Here is a 17,845-nt window from a genome sequence, read left to right as displayed (position 1 = left end):
AAAAACAAATATGTGCAACCTTGACTCAATCCAAATCAAAATCTGCCACTTCAACAATTGTCAACAGCTACGGAGGCACAATTTAAGCACGCCTCCTTGCCTTAGTAGCTGCACACTCTAAGTTTCTTTCTTAGAAACTCAAATCTGCTTCCAAGGAGTGCCTTCGTAAAAATATCAGCAAGCTTATTTTCTGTCTTATAGTACAGCAAACATACTTCTCCATTTTTCTGCACTTCCCTTAAAAAATACAACTTAATGCTAAAATATTTAGCCTTCCCATGGAATACTGGATTATTGGAGATTGCAATGGCTGCCTGATTGTCAATAAACACTTTTGTGCTCTCATTTTGCTCCATATGTAAATCAACCAAAATGGGCTTGATTTACAGCAGTTATGACAGCAATGAACTCTGCCTTAGCTGTTGATTGAGCAATAATCTAATGCTTCTTGGAACACCAAGAGAACACAGCTGAGCCAAAACTAAAACAGTACCCGGAGGTACTCTTCATGTCATCAACAGACCCTACCCAATCGCTATCAGAATAACCATGAAAATGAAAATCCTGATCATAACAAAACTTAATTCCATAATCTAGAGTCCCTTTGACATATCTTAGCACACGCTTGGTTTCTTTGAAATGCACTTCACTTGCACAGTGCATAAATCTTAACAAGACACTAACTGAATGCAAAATGTCAAGCCTTGTTGCTGTGAGATACATTAGACACCCAATTAGGCTTCTGTAAATACCCTCTTCTATCTTCTCTACACCATCTTCTTTGTTGAGTTTTTCTTTCTGATTCATAGGAGTGCTCATTGGTTTGCAATTCTCCATCTGAAACTTCTTTAAAATCTCCTTAGCATATTTTTTTTTACAGATGAACACACTTTTCTGATTTTGTTTAATCTCTATGCCAAGGAAATATGCCATTTCTCCTAGGTCTGTCATTTCAAAGACGTTCATCATCTTCTTTTTGAACTGCTCCATGAGCATAGCACCACTTCTTATTACCAAGAGATCATCCACATATAGAGAAACAATGATTATGTCAATTTTATGAAATTTAACATAGAGAGTAGATTCACTTAGACTTTTTACAAAGTCTAAGCTCAGTAAGTGCTCATTAATTCTACTGTATCAAGCCCTTGGAGCCTGCTTTAAGCCATATAGGGCTTTCTTGAGCAAAAAAACTTTGTTTTCTTGCCCTTTCACTACAAAGCCTTCAAGTTGTTCAACATAAATCTCCTCATGCAAATAACCATTGAAAAAAAGCTGATTTAACATCAAGCTGAAATACTTTCCATCTATTCTGAGCAGCTAATGCTAATAGCATTCTGATGGTGTCCAATCGTGCAACAGGAGTAAATGTCTCTGAAAAATCAATACCAAACACCTGAGCAAAACCTTCACCACAAGCCTAGCTTTGTGTTTGTTGACTGAGCCATCAGCATTCAGTTTTATCCTAAACACCCATTTAACACCAATGATCTTCTTATTCTCAGGCCTTTCAACCAACTCCCAAGTTTGGTTCTTCTCAATCATATTTAGCTCCTCCTTCATTGTAGCTGTGTCCATTTTGGATCCTTTTTAGCTTCTTCAAATCCTGCAGGCTCAAAAATAGCAACACTATATTTCTGATAAATATCAGAATACCTCTAACAGGTGCCTCATCAACCTCGTTTCCATGATTCAGTGGAATATTGATGTTTTGATTTCTCTTTTCAGTTTCCTAGTGCCACTGTTGATGCTCCACAAAATGAACATCTCTGCTTATCAAAATCTTCCCTGTTTGAGGTTGAAAGATTCTGTAAGCCTTAGAGAAATCACTATAGCCAACGAAAATGCCTGGTTCCGCCCTCCTATCAAGCTTGTCTCTTTTCACCTGAGGAACATGTGAAAAACAAATACAACCAAAAACTTTTAGATTTTGTAGGGATAGTCTAAATCCATACCAAGCCTCAAATGGTGTCTTCCTTTTTACAGCCTTAGTGGGAAGTCTATTCAATAGAAACACAGCAGTATTTGCAGCTTTGGCCCAAAAAGTTTTAGGCAGACCTTTCTCATGCAGCATACATCTTGCCATCTCCATTATTGTTCTGTTCTTCCTTTCACTCACTCCATTTTGTTGTGGAGTGTAGGGGGTAGTAAATTGATGCTCAATGCCAGCCTCTTCACAAAACATATTGAATTGTTCTGATGTATACTCTTTGTCGTTGTCTAATCTCAAGACTTGAATTCTGCAGCCACTTTGGTTCTCAATCCATGCCTTGAACCTCCAAAACATACCTGCAACCTCTGATTTGAACCTAAGAAAATAAATCCAGCATATTCTGGTGAAATCATCTATAAAAATAATGTAATATTTACTCCCTTTGAGTGTAGGAGTCCTTTGAGGCCCAGCCAGATCTGTGTGGATCAGTTGCAGCTTTTCACTTGCTCTCCAGGCTGATTGTTTAAAGAAAAGCCTTGCCTGCTTGCCATATTGACAAGCCGTGCAACTTGGCAATTCAATCTCCATATGAGGTAAGCCTCGAACCAGCTCCTTCCTTTGCATAAATAACACTACAGCATGATGAAAATGGCCTAGCCTTTTGTGCCAGGTCTCTGCACTTTTTATTGAAATAGGATAGGCTGCTTGTTCATCCTGCATTGGGTCTAGAAAAAAACATTTGCCTCTTATTTTGATTCTGAACATCTCCTGGTCACTTTCATCTTTGATCAGACATTGCTTATCTTCAAAAATTACTTTGAAACCCTTCTCTAGCAACCATCCAACACTTAGCAAATTTTGATCAATGTTAGGCACAAATAAGACATCAGAAATTATCTTTGTACCTATGCAGGTTTCAATGGCTACTGTTCCATTTCCTTTGACTACAATATGCTCATCATTGCCAATTCTAACTGTTGACACTTCAGATCTATCAAGCTCCTTAAAAAGTTGTTGATCATGAGTCATGTGGCCAGTACAATCACTGTCAATAAGCCAATTTTCACTTGAATTACGGCCAACAAAGCATGTGGCTACAAACAACTGCTCATCCTCTTCCTGTTGGTTTGCAACTTGAGCTTCATTCTGTTGCTGAGAGTTGCTTTTGTAGATCTTCTCATGATGCCCCATTTTGTTGCATTTACGACACTTCACATCTGGCCTTTTCCAACATTTTAAAGAAGGATGCCCTTTCTTGCCACAGTGATGACAAGGAGGGTAATTTTTCTTCTTGTAACCACTATTACTGCTATTGTCATTAGCAACAACCTCATTTGCATCAACATTCTTCTTTTTTTCATTCTTTTTCTTTCCTTTGCTTTGGAACTTAGCTTGTAGAGCACCTTCAATTGCACCTTCTTGCCTCATGAGTCTTCTTTGTTCTTGTGCCTGCAATGCATTTAATAATTCTGCCAAAGTAATACTTGACAGATCTTTAGAATTCTCCAATAAGGAAATTGTTGCCTCAAATTTTTCAGGCACTCTAAGTAGGATTTTTTGTACAATCCTACTATCAGGCATATCAGATTTCAATAACCTTACCCGATTAACAATGCTGAGGAGCCTGTCAGCATACTCCTTAATTGTTTCTGACTCTTTCATCCTCTGCATCTCAAATTCCTTGATCAAATTCGGCACTTGCATTCCTTTGACTCTTTCATTGCCTTCATACTCTTGCTTGAGGAAGTCCCAAATTTTCTTGGTTGATTTAGGATCATAATCCTAGTAAAGATTGTTGATGAGACAGCAGAAAACATGCATGATTTTGCCTTTGACTTCCTTTGCCTCCTTTCTTTGTGATGTCTGATTTGAGCAAGTGTTAGATTGTTAGGCAATGGAGGAATCTCGTAATCTACTTCAACAGCCTCCCAAAAATCACTTGCATCCAAGTAAGCCTCCATTCTAACTGCCCAAACCTAATAGTTTTCACCATCAAATACAGGTGGGGCAATTGCTGTAAATGGTGAGTCTGAATCCATTGTATAACAGATTTGCTGGAAGATTGGTTGGGCTTTTCAATGGGAGGCATTTGGAAATACTCACAAGTCCCATAAGAAGACAGCTTTGATACCACCTTGTTGGAATATTTAATTGAAGATTGCAGAAGTTTATTCTGCAAAGATAGATATTATGGAGAGCAAGAATAGGCCGCAAAAGAAAAGATAATATTTTATTGAAATGATTTCACTATTTAAATAGATCAATTAAGAATAGAAAAAAAAAAATATGTCGCACACTAAGACACTAATTAATTGACTCTTCTATCTTGCCGTTGCTGTTAACAAACACCAAAAAAATAGAACAAACAAACAAAAACAAATATGTGCAGTCTTGACTCAGTCCAAATCAAAGTCTGCCACTTCAACAACTATGAACAGCTATAGAGGCATGTATATATATATATATATCTAGATAGATATAGGTAGGTATTTATATTGACATATATATTTATATATATACATACATACTCTGAAATGGAGGGTGTGCTTGAGGAAGCTGGTGATGGGAAGTGGGTTGGCATGCATCTTGCGGCCATTGAAGCTGGAGTAGGACACCATGATGGTGGCCACGCCCTTGATAATAGAGTCGTAGTAGGGTGGCATGTGGGTGCTCAGCAAACCATGCCAGCGTAATTTGGTGTCATCTGCATTGATGACACCAAATTAATGGTTGTCAAAACAGGGCATCTGTCCGTGGCCACCGACGTGTATGCTGTCGGTGTTGTAATAATTGAGATGCTAACAGGCTTACCAGTAGAACTCCGCCGTCTCGAAGAAAAACAGAATCTGATTGACTGGGTCAGACCATATTTATTTGGCAGAAGAGAGTTGGATAGCATTGTGGACTCTCGATTGGAAGGGAAGTATCCTGCCGAAGATGTATTGCAAATCCTTGAGCTCATTCTAAAATGTCTTGAACCTGAGCCTGAAAAAAGGCCATCTATGAAACAACTAGTGGAGACACTGGAGAGCTTTGAAAAAAGTCTGAAAGAACTAACATGAGGTGGTACATATATATATATATATATATCCACTACTACTTACAGCCTAGCTAGCTAAGCGCGCAATTATTTCATATCGAGTATTTATGTTTGAAGGAAGAGAGCTGGATGGTAACTGTTCATGTAAGCATGGTAAGCAGCTGCCTGGTATTAGATTGCACCTTATGATTACTTCATTGCTTAAACTGATGAAGAAGGGCAGGGCATTCATAAATTGTATTTGCTGATAGACTTCCCATGAATTATCTGCCCTCATGTTAGGCATCAGTTACACACTTTCCTTTATCCTTAACATCAGCAAATAAATATATTTTTGTTCTTCTGATTGCACCTTCATGAGGGAATTTGTTAGCTTTTTATTCCCAGACCATGGTAACAAATCAAGAGTGCTGCTCTGAATAGAACATGCTCCATATGTAATGAATGAAGGCCTACAGAGCATTGGGACAGTACAACTTTGAAAGTATAAATGTGTATATTCTTCTCTAGCTATGTGAATATTGCTGTTGTGCCCTGTGTGTAGAAAATGTGAGAGATGATAAAATAAGATTTAAACAGCAGGTAGTGTTGACTTCAGAATCCTCCATGGAGTACTTCTAGTGTGCCTTGGTGGGTTCCGTGGTGAGTCCAAATCCTAATGGGAAGAGAGGATCATAATCTATGTCCCCAACATTCATTGGGAGTTGGTCGACAGTCTTGAACCAGCTGATCGGCAGTTTGCCAGTAAAACCATGGTCACCAAACAAAACGTCAGCAACTCCTTGGCCTTCAGAACCTGGAAGCCAAGCAGCAATGAGTGCATCTATTTCGGCAAGATACGGTTGAATAACAACTGGGCGGCCTGAAACAATGATGACAACACATTTCACAGATCCACAAACATTTCTAATTGTGCTTGGACCGGGGTGAGGGATTGTCAAATTTCGGCTGTCACCATATGTCTCTGCATAAGGATGTTCTCCTACCACAACAACGGCATACGATAATTTAGCAGAGTTGACAAAGTGAGAACTCGGGTTCTTCTTGTAGAAGACTTTAGTTGTTGGGTCAACCGTACCCTTTATGGCAGAGAGGATTGTTGTGCCTGCACACGAAAAATTGGGATATAACATGCCCACCAATGGTAGTATAGCAAGTCTCCCACTCTTCAGTTAGATACTTCAGTCTGTGTTGTTGGGAATGTAATTTACCTGCTGTGAGGTTATTGCCACTAAGTCCTTGCCACTCGATTGTCCAACCCCCGCATTGGTAACCTAGATTGTCTGCATGGCTTCCAGCAACAAGTATTTTTGGCACCTTCTTGTGAAGGGGTAGCAGTGGCTTGTCCGCTGAATTACCATTTTTTAACAGCACAAGAGATTTTCTCACTGCTTCTCTGGCTAAGTTTCTGTGCTCCTGTTTTGTATCGGAATATGATCAACATCAGATGATTGGTTTTGCCTTGTTTTTGTACTAATTAATAGCTGGTAAACTCCAAATGAAATCGTTCAAATACGGACCTGACTTCCTAGCTGATGTACAAGATTGTGATCAGCAAAAGGGTTCTCAAAAAGACCCATCACAAACTTCACCCTCAGAATCCTTCTCACTGCGTCGTTGATTCGGCTAATGGGAATGATCCTCTTCCTTACCATGCGGGTTAGATCATCAATAAATTCAGTATAGTTGAAAGGAACCATGACCTTCATGCAACATAGAAAAGTGTAAGACAAAATAGAACCTACTTTACAAGCCCCAGCATGAGTAATTAAGCAGGCCCCACTGACCATGTCAATCCCAGATAGAATTCCAGCTTGGATTGAATATGAATAATTAGCATGAGGAGGAGACGTGATCCAATCAATACCCTCCATATCTGAGATGACAAAACCCTGCATGCTGGAGTTTCAACATTCGGAACTCGATCATATATATATATATATATATATATAGGTAGGTATTTATATGGACATATATATATGTATACATGCATACTCTGAAATGGAGGGTGTGCTTGAGGAAGCTAGTGATGAGAAGTGGGTTGGCATGCATCTTGCGGCCATTGAAGCTGGAGTAGGACACCATGATGGTGGCCACGCCCTTGATAATAGAGTTGTAGTATGGTGGCATGTGGGTGCTCAGCAAACCATGCCAGCTTAATTTGGTGTCATCTGCATTGATGCCCTTCCTCGTGCCCCCGTCCCCCACGTAGTGTTTGGCACATGCTGCAACCTTTGTTCTGCACAAATTAATATTGTTGAACGCCGTATTAATAGGGGATTAGCAATAGCACCTGCTTTACGGAGATCAGCCAGACACATGGAATTAAACACTTAGAAGCATTGGCACTTGAAATGGCAATGATGGGTTAAAGTTTCTATGCATTTTTTCCTTTCTTTATTCTTCTTGTAATTTGTTTTGCAGCCCCACCTAGCTAGTACACTGATGTGATGGGGTTTTAAGTCTTTAAAATTTAAATAGATAGATAAAACATACGGAAATACAGAAAATTCATGTGCATTACATGGTGTTGAGTATTTCTTTATATTGCAAGGCTGGCAAAACAATTCAAAAGAGCGATTTTAGTTGGCATTGAAGTCATCAACTTTGAATGCATGAGATTTGGACAAATTTTGTTTTGTCAACTGCAATGATGGGAGTTGCAGTGTTGGGTCATGTGTATACTTGTATTTTCTTTTTAGTGTCCACACCTATATTTGTACTCCTCAAGTATTATATTTAGTTTTCATTTCGGTCTTTGTCGGATACATATCTAAACCCATCTAATTTAAATTAAAAAAAGATTGATTCATTTCTAATCTTAAAGACTCGATTAAAATTTGGGTCTACTGTATTTTTAAGTTACATTCATTTATCTTTTTTTAATTAAATAAAATCCTGGTTACATGGCTTACCCCTTTTTTATGGAGCTTTTAAATTGCTTAGCTTTAAGCTGTGTAAAGTTTAAAAGTTAGGTAACGTTGATAACGTATTTGAATAAATATACTTTTACACTATCAATTAATAATTATGTATTTAGTTTGAAAGAACTGATAAGCTATCAAAACTGGATAAAAACACGAAAATAAACATGTTATTAAATGATATAAATAAAATTTATAAAAATATTAATTTTTAATAAAATAAATTATAAATTGATGTATAAAACTTTACTATTAAATATTAATAAATTATATATAACTATTAAAATATATATTAATACAATATATGTTAAATATATATATACACACACAAATGGAGGAGACATGGATGCCGGCCATTAGAGGAAAGGGGTGACGGGCAATGGATGACAGTGACGAACGATGGAGGTTGGAGGTGGGGTCGATGGGGATGGAGGCGTCGTCCGCCATGGAGGAGATGAAGGCCGCGACGGCGACAAATGAAATTGAAAAGAGGCAACGAAAGAGTTGAGGAAATGGGAGATAGAGAAAAAGCTGGCAAACAATGGGGATTGGGATGGGGCTAGGGCTAGAGGTGACGGCCGGCAGTTGCCATGGTGGATATGGAGGCACCGACAACAACTGAGAAGCTGGGATAGGTCTAGAAAGAAAGAAGGAAGAGAGTGGAAAAGGGATTAGAGTGTAAATATGTTGAATGTATAAGGGTAATATAGTTATTTAATTGGTCAACACAAATAAGCTCATACCCGTATTTTTGGAAAAGCGAAATGAGGGAGCTTTTGCTCAAAGCTAGTACGAGAGCTTTTAAGCTTAATAGCTTTTAAGATCCTTAAACATACCAAACATTTAAAAAAATAAAGTAATGTTTGTTAAAGTAATGTTTGTTAATCAAGATATAGGGTAAAAAATATCAGATATGGAAAACATTCTGAATGTTTGTCATTTTCAACGTATTTGTTAAACTTATCTGGTGATATTTGGAAAAAAATTCAAGTGACTTCTTATCTTAATTTTTTTAGATATGTTTATCCCTCCTCCCTCAAGATAAGCATATCTTGATTCTTACAAATTAGACAAAAAAAATAGCGTTTATGTACTCTAGTGCATTTTAAAAAATTTAACAAATAATTTAATAAAAATTTTAAAATATTTTTCACCCTTATCTTAACTATTTTATATCTTAGTCCAGAAAATATTCTGATCTTATATTGATACTCGTTTATCTTGTTCATTTTAACAAACGCTACCTAAATAAATAGCTTAAGAACGGTAAACCTGTAAGCCAAACACCCTCTAAGTGTGAGTTTACTGAGTAACAAGCAACCAATCTTGGATTGAACAAAATTTTATGTGCATGCTTGTGCTAATGAACCAAACCTGTAGGATGGTTGTCCGTCGGGTAGGATAAAAATATCAATCCCTAGAAGGGCAGTTCTTCATGCTTTGGTTCGGTGGGTGGCGCCCACACGGATGCAGTGCTGTCTCTGCCCATGAGACCGTATGGCTACTACTCTCTCTCTCTCTCATCACGTCCTTGGTGTCAATCGAGAGTGGTAACTTGGTATGTTAACTGATAGTCCAGACAAAGACAGACCAGGCAATTGGGGCCAGAGGAGAAGGATAGAATTTGATTGCCTACTAGTTACAACTATTTGACCACTGGGGATGGAGAAGGGACCAAATTGGGAAATATATATATATATATATATGATTATATAAATAATATTCTTCTGGTCATGTGCATGAACGGAAGAGTGTACAGGAAAAGAAAAGGGCTTACTTGCCAGCGACGAAGGGGACCCCTTTCCTAGAATTGGGAGGAATATCCCCTTGTAATCCTGCTATAATCTCGGTCATTGCTTGAACAATCTTGTGATCTTCACTATAGCTCTCATAGCACCGTCCCCATCTTGGATCTCTACAAACCTGAGTCCAATTTGAATATATGGTATTTTGTGCCGACAATACGAGTACCAACATTAGCCCATGTGCCAAATTTCAAAGTTCCCAAAGAAGAACAGAAGTGATGTACTCACCGCAATACAGGGCGCAAAGACATAATTGATTCCTGTAGCTCTAACTTCCAGAGCAGTTGCAGCTCCAATTCGCTTCACTAGTTCCGGGTCCCTGCTTAACAACAGGACCCACAAGTACAAGAACGAACAGCAAAAATGAATCCATTTAGATCAAAATACAACCCTTAAAAACTGCTACTTTTTTTGGTCAAAAATTGTACTTGGGGAGCATGAACTAAGGCTACTAGAACTTGCCTTGTTGCTCCAAGCCCAATGTTGTGAGGGAAAATTGTGGACTTGTAAACATTATTGTGGCCGTGAATGGCATCAATCCCATAAATCATCGGGATGCCGAGACGGGTTGATAGCGAACCCTTCTGGAATTCATTCACCATTTTGATCCACTTCTTGGGGGAAGCCCTTTTGGCCGGTCCACTCCCACCGCCACTCAACACACTCCCTGCATAGAAACAGAAATTAAAACCACCCGCAATTTCTTGAAGATCAAAATACAAAAAGAAGGGCAAGAGAGGCTGGGTTTACCAATGAAGTGGTGCTTCATGAGCTTGGCAGATGCAACACTGCGCTCAATCTGCACCATTTGGCCAATCTTCTCCTTCAAAGTCATTCGGTTCATGAGGTCCTTGATTCGCGCATTCAGGGGCTGTTTAGGGTCTTTGTATTTCATCATGTATTCTCCCCGTGCCCCCAATCCCGAGCACCACAAGAGTGCCAGAATCCACATCAAAGCCACGGAAGTAGGCATACACATTTTCTGCAATGTTACCACCCAAGAAGCAAAACGTCGGATTGGATTGGATTGGGTTGGGTGGAGAATAAGTAAATAAATAAAGACATAAAAAGGAATGGGCTTTACTAACAAGAAGAGACTCTCAGTGGCAGTGACCTCTAGGACAAAACAAACAAAAATGAAACAAACTTACCCGAGAGAAAACGGGAACCCCAGAATATGCTTGTAGTTGTAGAATTTGCTGACTTTGCTGGGAGAGCCAGCCAGAGGCTTTTAAGAGGAGGACAGAGAGGCGGTGTTTTATAGATAACAACTCTCAGTTTTCTTCATGGCCACATGGCCGTGTAGGGGATTCTCTGTTGCATGTGCAATTCCGGAGAGAACATGCCAATGCTCCTCCTGGTGGTGGCCATGTCTAAATATTATTATTATTATTATTATTATTATTATTATTATTATTATTACTCTGTCTACGTAGATATTACTAGGATGCGGCGGCAAATGGAGGTTGGGTAACACATAAACTATGATCATTTTCATGATAACTCACTCCAACTCCACCTGCACCAATCCCTCTCCAACCATCTATATATAATATCCAAAGTGCAACTTTGGATCTAAAGCAGATGGATAAATATAAAAAGAGGCCGCTCCAGCCTCCGGATGCTTTTATGGGCAGCACTGTTTGTTCTGCATCCACAACAGAACTGGCCAAACTCTAAATTTAGACTCATATATTAAAACGCAAATTCCCAAATTCATGGAATTATAAAACATATATGACCTTCCCAATTAACAAGTTTTCACCGACATAACAAAATCCCACTGAGGCGGGGATTATTACATTTTTTTTTTTTTTGACAAAACGATGAATTAAGTGCTAAAAATGCACACGAGGCTACCTAAATCTCCACCTACGATTACTACTCCCCTATGCGGCCTTGCTAGGTTCCGTGGTGAGTCCAAATCCAAATGGGAAGAGAGGGTCATAGTGCGGATCTCCAACATTCATGGGGAGCTGATCCACAGTTTTGAACCAAGTCCGAGCAAGCTTGCCAGTGAAACCAAAATTACCGAAGAGAACATCGGCCACGCCTTGGCCTTCACTTCCCGGAAGCCAAGCAGCAACAAGTGCGTCCAACGACGAAACATGGGGTTGAATTACAACAGGTCGGCCGGTTACGAGGACAACGACGCATTTCACAGCCACGCATACGCTTGTGATGGTGCTGGGGCCAGGTTCAAGTATTGTCAAATTCATGCTGTCCCCAAATGTCTCTGCGTACGGTGGTTCTCCTACTACAACAATGGCATAGGAGAATTCACCTGACTTCACGAATTCAGTATCAGGGTTCTCTTTGTACACCACATCAGTTGAGGGATCAACCGTATTTTTTATGGCAGTGAGGATTGTGGTGCCTGCACATGAAAAAGTACCTTGTCATCTTTTACGAAATGAACATGAGCCCTCTACTAGGGCAGCAATCTGCGAGTGGAGGAAGCACACCATTCAAAACTAACTCCCATGACCATAAAATATCAAATATTTTCCGTTCACTATTCTGTGCTGTTGTGGCTTTTACTATTATACCGCTCTTATATCAAATCTTTTCCGTTGACTATACTAAACAATCGATCCTCCTCCAGAAAATTTACGAGGTCTGTGAAATGTGCATGTTATTGTTGACATACCAGTTGTGAGATCATTTCCACCAAGTCCCTGCCATGTAATTGTCCACCCACCACACTGATAACCAAGATTGTCTGCATGGCTTCCTGCAACAAGTATTTTTGATGCCTTCTTAGGAAGAGGTAGCACTGGCTCGTCCGCTGATTCACCATTCTTCAGCAGTACAAGACTTTTTCTCACAGCTTCCCTTGCCAATTCTCTGTGCTCCTGTCGAAGTAACAATTTAAAAAATAAGAATGTTCTTTTTCTTATAACCACAATTGCAATGACAATTGTTCTATTGTTTTCCCGAAAAGAACTTCCCAAAATCAAGTAACATACTGACTGACCTGGCTTCCTAGCTGGTCTACAAGGCTATCATCAGCATATGGGTTTTCAAATAGACCCATTGTAAACTTCACACGCAAGATCCGCTTCACTGCATCATCAATTCGGCTCATGGGAATGAAATTATTCTTTACCAAGGATGTCAGATCATCAATGAATTCAGTATAGACCTCAGGAATCATGATCTGCAACATGCCACAGCAAAGAGTAGATATTATCATATTACAATTTGAATAAAATGCTGCCATGTTCAATTTCCGCAGTTCAAATACATTAAGAAGATAAACAAAGATATACGTTACCATGTCAATGCCAGCGCTGACTCCTGCGAGAATGGAATATGTATAGTTAGCATGAGGTGGACTAGTGATCCGATCAATACCCTGCCAATCTGATATGACAAAACCCTGAAATAATTCATTGATTCATACTTGATATTAGTTACTTTTGCTCGATACATGGTACAGAGCACCACCACAGTTTTTATTTGTACATAGATTTACCCTAAATCGCAATTTGTTCTTAAGGAAATCAGTGACAAGCTCTTTGTTGGCATGCATTTTTATCCCATTCCAGCTCGAGTAGGAGACCATCACGGTTGATACGCCCTTGATAATTGCATTGTAGTATCCAGGCATATGGATGCTTAGCAATCCATGCCTGTTTATGAGGGTGTTATTCTCATTGATGCCTTTGGTTGTTCCACCATCACCCACATAGTGCTTAGCACAAGCTGCAACCTTTGTTCTACAAAGATGACCGTCAAAAATAAGTTTAACAGAAGATTCAGTTAAAAGTGTGCAACAATAACATATCAAGCCTTAGACCTACTATGTGGAGTTGGCTACATTAACTCTTGCTCGCCAATCATTTCTACGAGTCTCTCACCAAGTTTTCTTGATCTTCCTCTAATTCTTTCGCTAAAGATTAGTTTCACTCCATCATAGTCAAGTAGAGTACATCAAAAGCAATAAAGTTATCACTTCCCCCATAGTTAAATCTTACAAGCAAGACAGAATAGCATACAAAGACGAAACATCAATCAAAACATAATAGCTGCGCATTTGTTTTTTCTTTTTCCCATTTATGTTTTTCGTTTTTCTGGATTTTGATTGTTATGTTGCTTTTCTTCATCTCGAATCATTTGTATATCAAATGTAATGGGTGGTCCGCACCATTTAAGTCCTCAACCAAAGATAAAAGTCAAGAAAGTAGCTTTCACATGACTAGAATATCAAACTTATCTATCATTTAGAAGAAACTTTTATACCTATCAGAAAAGTTATTACACATATTAAGAAGACACAGTTATTCACATTTTTCTCTTTAGAAAATGAGACCCAGAAGAGTGGCAGAGCCAAGATCAACATCCAGTGGGGGCAATCTTTTTTCACATAATATCCCAGTATATTAGCCCCACAAGGATTATACTAACCAATTACCACACTCATTAATCTAAGAGGAACAAATTTTTTATTACATTTTTTCTTTTGAAAACTAAAATGGAAAAATTGTCAAAATCTCTTCTTTATATATGTGCGTCTATTGTTTTTTTTTTAATCTTTGTTTAAGAATCTGCAAAAAGATATTCTAAGTTCATCATAACTCGGTAGGTTTTTGAAAACTTTTTTCACCATCTTGACCACTAGATAAAGTTTTTGAGGGGAAAAAAAACTTTGCTTCATGTTTGAACAATTTTCTGTGTTTTAATGTTTTTATCATTACTTTTCTTCCTTTTTTTTTACTCTATCCTTTCTCTTGTTTTTATTCTTTGTACAATTTCAAGTTTCCAAACAGCTGCTATCTACTGAAAAATAAATAAATAAATAAAAAGCATCGTAAAGTTGAAAAAAGACTAAAGAAGATTAAAATTCTATTTAGTTACTTTATGACCTTTTTTTCCAAATTGACCTACATGTCGGGGGTAATTTTGAAACATATTTACAAACACTATGCTCTAAATGTATACTTTTCAAGATTTTCCCCACTCTCAGGTCCGTGTGGCTCCCACACATACCTAGAAACAGAGCACCAGAATCATCGACATTATTGTATTTCTTGATAAGCTCAAATCTTGGAAGGACATGATCACAAGTGATAAAATTGGAAGCACGTCACATGCTAGACACAAACCAGAACCCAACAAGCAACACACTACCATCTTATACAAGAAAATGTTCTGAACCACTTCTAGATCTTATGGGCAAATCCTCCAGGAAACCAACACTAGTTATCATGCAAGTTATCTATGCATGCTTTTATAATTTCAGAATATCCCAGAGATCTGGATGGCTAAGTATTTCACAAAAGCCCATGTTATGAAAAAGCCTTGGGACTTCTTCACACAATCACATTCTTTTGGTTTGATGTTATCTGGCCATTACTTCACATGCATAGTACGTAAACCTTATAGGTTCTACAGTTCATAGACCACAGGGCAAGCAATTGCCTTAATCTAGGAATGAGAGATAATAGTAATTAAATCTGCCAAAAGAACTCTTACTTGCCAGACACATAGGGAACACCCTTTGGAGAATTAGCAGGGATATCTCCTTGTAATCCAGGTATGATCTCAGTCATTGCTTGAACAATCCTGTGATCTTCGCTGTAGCTTTCATAGCATCTACCCCATCTTGGATCTCTACAAACCTGTCATACAGGCAATTAGTTCGAATCAATCCTGTTTTCAACAACATGCTTAAACTTTGACTAGCACATGCTTAAATTTTGACTTAGCTACCGCGATACATGGCGCAAAAGCATACTGGAGGCCGGTAGCCCGGACTTCAAGAGCTGTGGCAGCTCCAATTTTCTTGACTAATTGAGGATCCCTGGTTGGAAAAAAAAAAATAGATTGGAACATAAAAGTCAGACCTCACGAATTTAAAACACTATCCATCATAAGTAAGCTCATAGGTGGACCCAAATCCTGCCATTGATGCAATGCAAGGAATAGCTTGTTATTACACAAAAAAAAAAACCATATGGACACATTAGCATGTAAATTTGCTTGCCTTGTAGCTCCAAGACCAACATTGTGTGGAAAAATTGTTGCTTTGTAGACATTATTGTGACCATGGACAGCATCAATTCCATAAATCATTGGGATCCCAAGACGGGTTGATAGTGCACCTTTTTGGATATCATTTGCCATCTTAATCCAGGTCTGCGCAGATGCCTTTTCTGCCGGAACACTCCCTCCACCACTCAAAACACTCCCTGACCAAACTCAGCACAATAAGAACTATTCACAGACTAATCACATATACGACCTACCTAAATTCATAGAATAAAGATTGGAAATAATGTCTACCGATAAAGTACTTCTTCATCGCTTCAGCTGAAGCAACCTTCCTCTCAATCTGAGACATTTGGCCAATCTTCTCCTCTAGAGTCATACGACTTAACAGGTCCTTAATCCGAACATTGATTGGCTGCTTCGGATCTTTATACTTCAAGTATTCTGCTTCTGCAACGGCTGCCCAGAAACATATGACCAGAATCCCCAAAAGAGAAACGGAGATTCTCGCCATTTCTGGTCCCAAAAAAACTTGTTATGTTAAAAGAATATCAATGTTGATCAGATCGCTAGTATAGTTTTCAGGTACATCTATTCAGCTTTGAAGATCTAAGCTACAAGTGATCTCGCCAGAAAATAAAAGCTAAAAAGAAGTCAAAACGGTGACATTGGCATATGCTACAGGCGATTGGTCTGGTGAGTAAAACTATTATCTGTAGGAATGAGTAATCGAAAGAAAATCTGAAAATAATCAATTTCAAACTGAATAGGAGAAAGAAGATAAAAGATCTAAAAGATCATCAGCTAAGAATGTACTCGAAAGAACGGCATTGACGAAGCATATTATCGTGCAGTTAAATACAGCGAGATACATGGAAAAAGATCAGCATTGCCTAAACATCCGGATTGTTAGCAGATAGCACTCTGGCATTACGGTTCAACCTAGCCATTAAGGGAGCGGAAGAAAACATCGGCGTGATCAGGCACAGAAGCACATTATGAAGCAGCTAATGAAGCTAAAAACAAAAGTTACTGCAAAAGTAAAGTTGAAGAAGCCAACATTCTCGGGCAAGTGAAGTAGTGGGAAGGAAGCTCTGGACTGGGAGCTTAGAAAGACTCCATTACAAGCAAAGCAGAGAAAAAGATAATGCAAAAGCAGGCAGGAAAGTGAGAGCTTACCTAGAAAAAGAAGAAGTGAAGGCGTTGTGCCCTTGCTTCAGAGAGAGAGAGAGAGAGGGATGGAAGAGAAGCTCTGAGGATATGTCACCATTTATAGAGCCGACGGAGCTATTTTAGGGATTTTGATATCCATTTGGTTCCAGCACTGCGATCTATCTATCTGCTTGATCACGCCACACTGGTCGATCAGATGGCATCAGAGCAGCTAAAGAGTTTGCAGGTGCAGCGGCGTCGATGGAGCTGAGCACATGATATCCGTACCAGAAGAGCGTCAAAGACGAGATTAACAAGCGCAATAAACTCGATTCAATCCAATCCATTTAAATTTGAAATTAAGCTTCCGAGGCGTCACGCCAACACCAACTGGAGCACTAACACATATCTCATCAATCGTTTATTATAAGATTTTTATAGCTTTTAAGCTTAAAAATGTTAATTTTATAATAATATAATGTAATTAAAAGGTTTTACCAATCAATTCATGACCACCTCAATCAAGTTTAATTTTTTTATTATTTTAATCGCATCTCTAAATTTGTATATTTTAAATTAATATATAAAAAAATTAAATTTAAATTTAAGAGTATAATCAATCAAAATAACAAAAAAAAAATCTGAGTGTCGATCATGATGGTCGTCCCTCAGAATAGTAATAGTGGGGGGCTGGAAATGCCAAATATACCCTTTTGCTAGCTAGAAACAAACAGAGCCCACTAATTCCAGTATGAATATTGTTATTGTTATTATGAGCATGATGGTCGTGGTGGTCTATCATTAATCTTTTTTCCTGAAGTGATCCACACTGGCATCCAAAACCAAATCCGCATGCCTTTCCTGACTATGCTACGCATGAATAAACAATGTCCAAGACAAATGCTATTTGAATACTTATATTAATATTATTCAATATATATAGAGAATATGATAAAAACTGTCACAAGTTAGAGTAAAAGTCACATTAATTTCCTTA

At 38.5% G+C, this 17,845-nt stretch overlaps 2 protein-coding genes across 5 annotated transcripts in view; both read right to left on the bottom strand.

The window, feature by feature from the left end:
• LOC127806702 (uncharacterized) overlaps positions 1 to 11,230 on the bottom strand; it is a 100,590-nt gene extending 89,360 nt beyond the window's left edge. The window contains exons 1-10 of one of the 3 annotated variants that reach the window (XR_008024488.1): positions 10,854 to 11,230; positions 10,453 to 10,684; positions 10,165 to 10,369; positions 9,931 to 10,021; positions 9,675 to 9,820; positions 6,969 to 7,212; positions 6,761 to 6,865; positions 6,494 to 6,676; positions 6,185 to 6,389; positions 5,156 to 6,078 (exon numbers count right to left, since the gene is read on the bottom strand). Coding sequence is in view for 2 of the 3 variants with exons in the window: in XM_052344158.1 (XP_052200118.1) it covers positions 5,770 to 6,078; positions 6,185 to 6,389; positions 6,494 to 6,676; positions 6,761 to 6,865; positions 6,969 to 7,212; positions 9,675 to 9,820; positions 9,931 to 10,021; positions 10,165 to 10,369; positions 10,453 to 10,681 (1,717 nt within the window). In the remaining variant the exon portion in view is untranslated. The remainder of the gene's footprint in view (positions 1 to 5,155; positions 6,079 to 6,184; positions 6,390 to 6,493; positions 6,677 to 6,760; positions 6,866 to 6,968; positions 7,213 to 9,674; positions 9,821 to 9,930; positions 10,022 to 10,164; positions 10,370 to 10,452; positions 10,685 to 10,853) is intronic. The other 2 variants (XM_052344158.1, XM_052344160.1) reach the window with 2 other exon arrangements.
• A 167-nt stretch (positions 11,231 to 11,397) lies between these two features.
• Positions 11,398 to 17,084, bottom strand: LOC127806701 (uncharacterized). 2 transcript variants are annotated; one of them, XM_052344157.1, is made up of 10 exons: positions 16,876 to 17,084; positions 15,991 to 16,212; positions 15,692 to 15,896; positions 15,418 to 15,508; positions 15,181 to 15,326; positions 13,181 to 13,424; positions 12,980 to 13,084; positions 12,680 to 12,862; positions 12,353 to 12,557; positions 11,398 to 12,079 (listed from the first exon to the last, which is right to left on the bottom strand). In XM_052344157.1, the coding sequence occupies exons 2-10, from the start codon at positions 16,208 to 16,210 to the stop codon at positions 11,592 to 11,594; spliced, it is 1,887 nt and encodes a 628-aa protein (XP_052200117.1). In that variant the 5' UTR covers positions 16,211 to 16,212; positions 16,876 to 17,084; the 3' UTR covers positions 11,398 to 11,591. The 2 variants fall into 2 exon arrangements, with proteins under 2 accessions (XP_052200117.1, XP_052200116.1); XM_052344156.1 differs by lacking the exon at positions 16,876 to 17,084 and adding an exon at positions 16,513 to 16,644.
• Between the last annotated feature and the right edge of the window lie 761 nt (positions 17,085 to 17,845).

This window comes from Diospyros lotus, chromosome 7 (assembly GCF_014633365.1).
Source record: "Diospyros lotus cultivar Yz01 chromosome 7, ASM1463336v1, whole genome shotgun sequence".
NCBI classification, from domain to species: domain Eukaryota; kingdom Viridiplantae; phylum Streptophyta; class Magnoliopsida; order Ericales; family Ebenaceae; genus Diospyros; species Diospyros lotus.
This window is presented reverse-complemented; position numbering and strand designations above follow the sequence as displayed.

Coding starts and splice junctions, on each gene's coding strand:
- LOC127806701 (XM_052344156.1), bottom strand. CDS start 16,570: ATGTATCTCGCTGTATTTAACTGCACGATAATATGCTTCGTCAATGCC. Junction 13,425..15,180: donor GTTCCCTATGTGTCTGGCAA/GTAAGAGTTCTT, acceptor TCATCTTTGTAG/AACAAAGGTTGCAGCTTGTG. Junction 12,080..12,352: donor TGGAAATGATCTCACAACTG/GTATGTCAACAA, acceptor TTTCATGTGCAG/GCACCACAATCCTCACTGCC.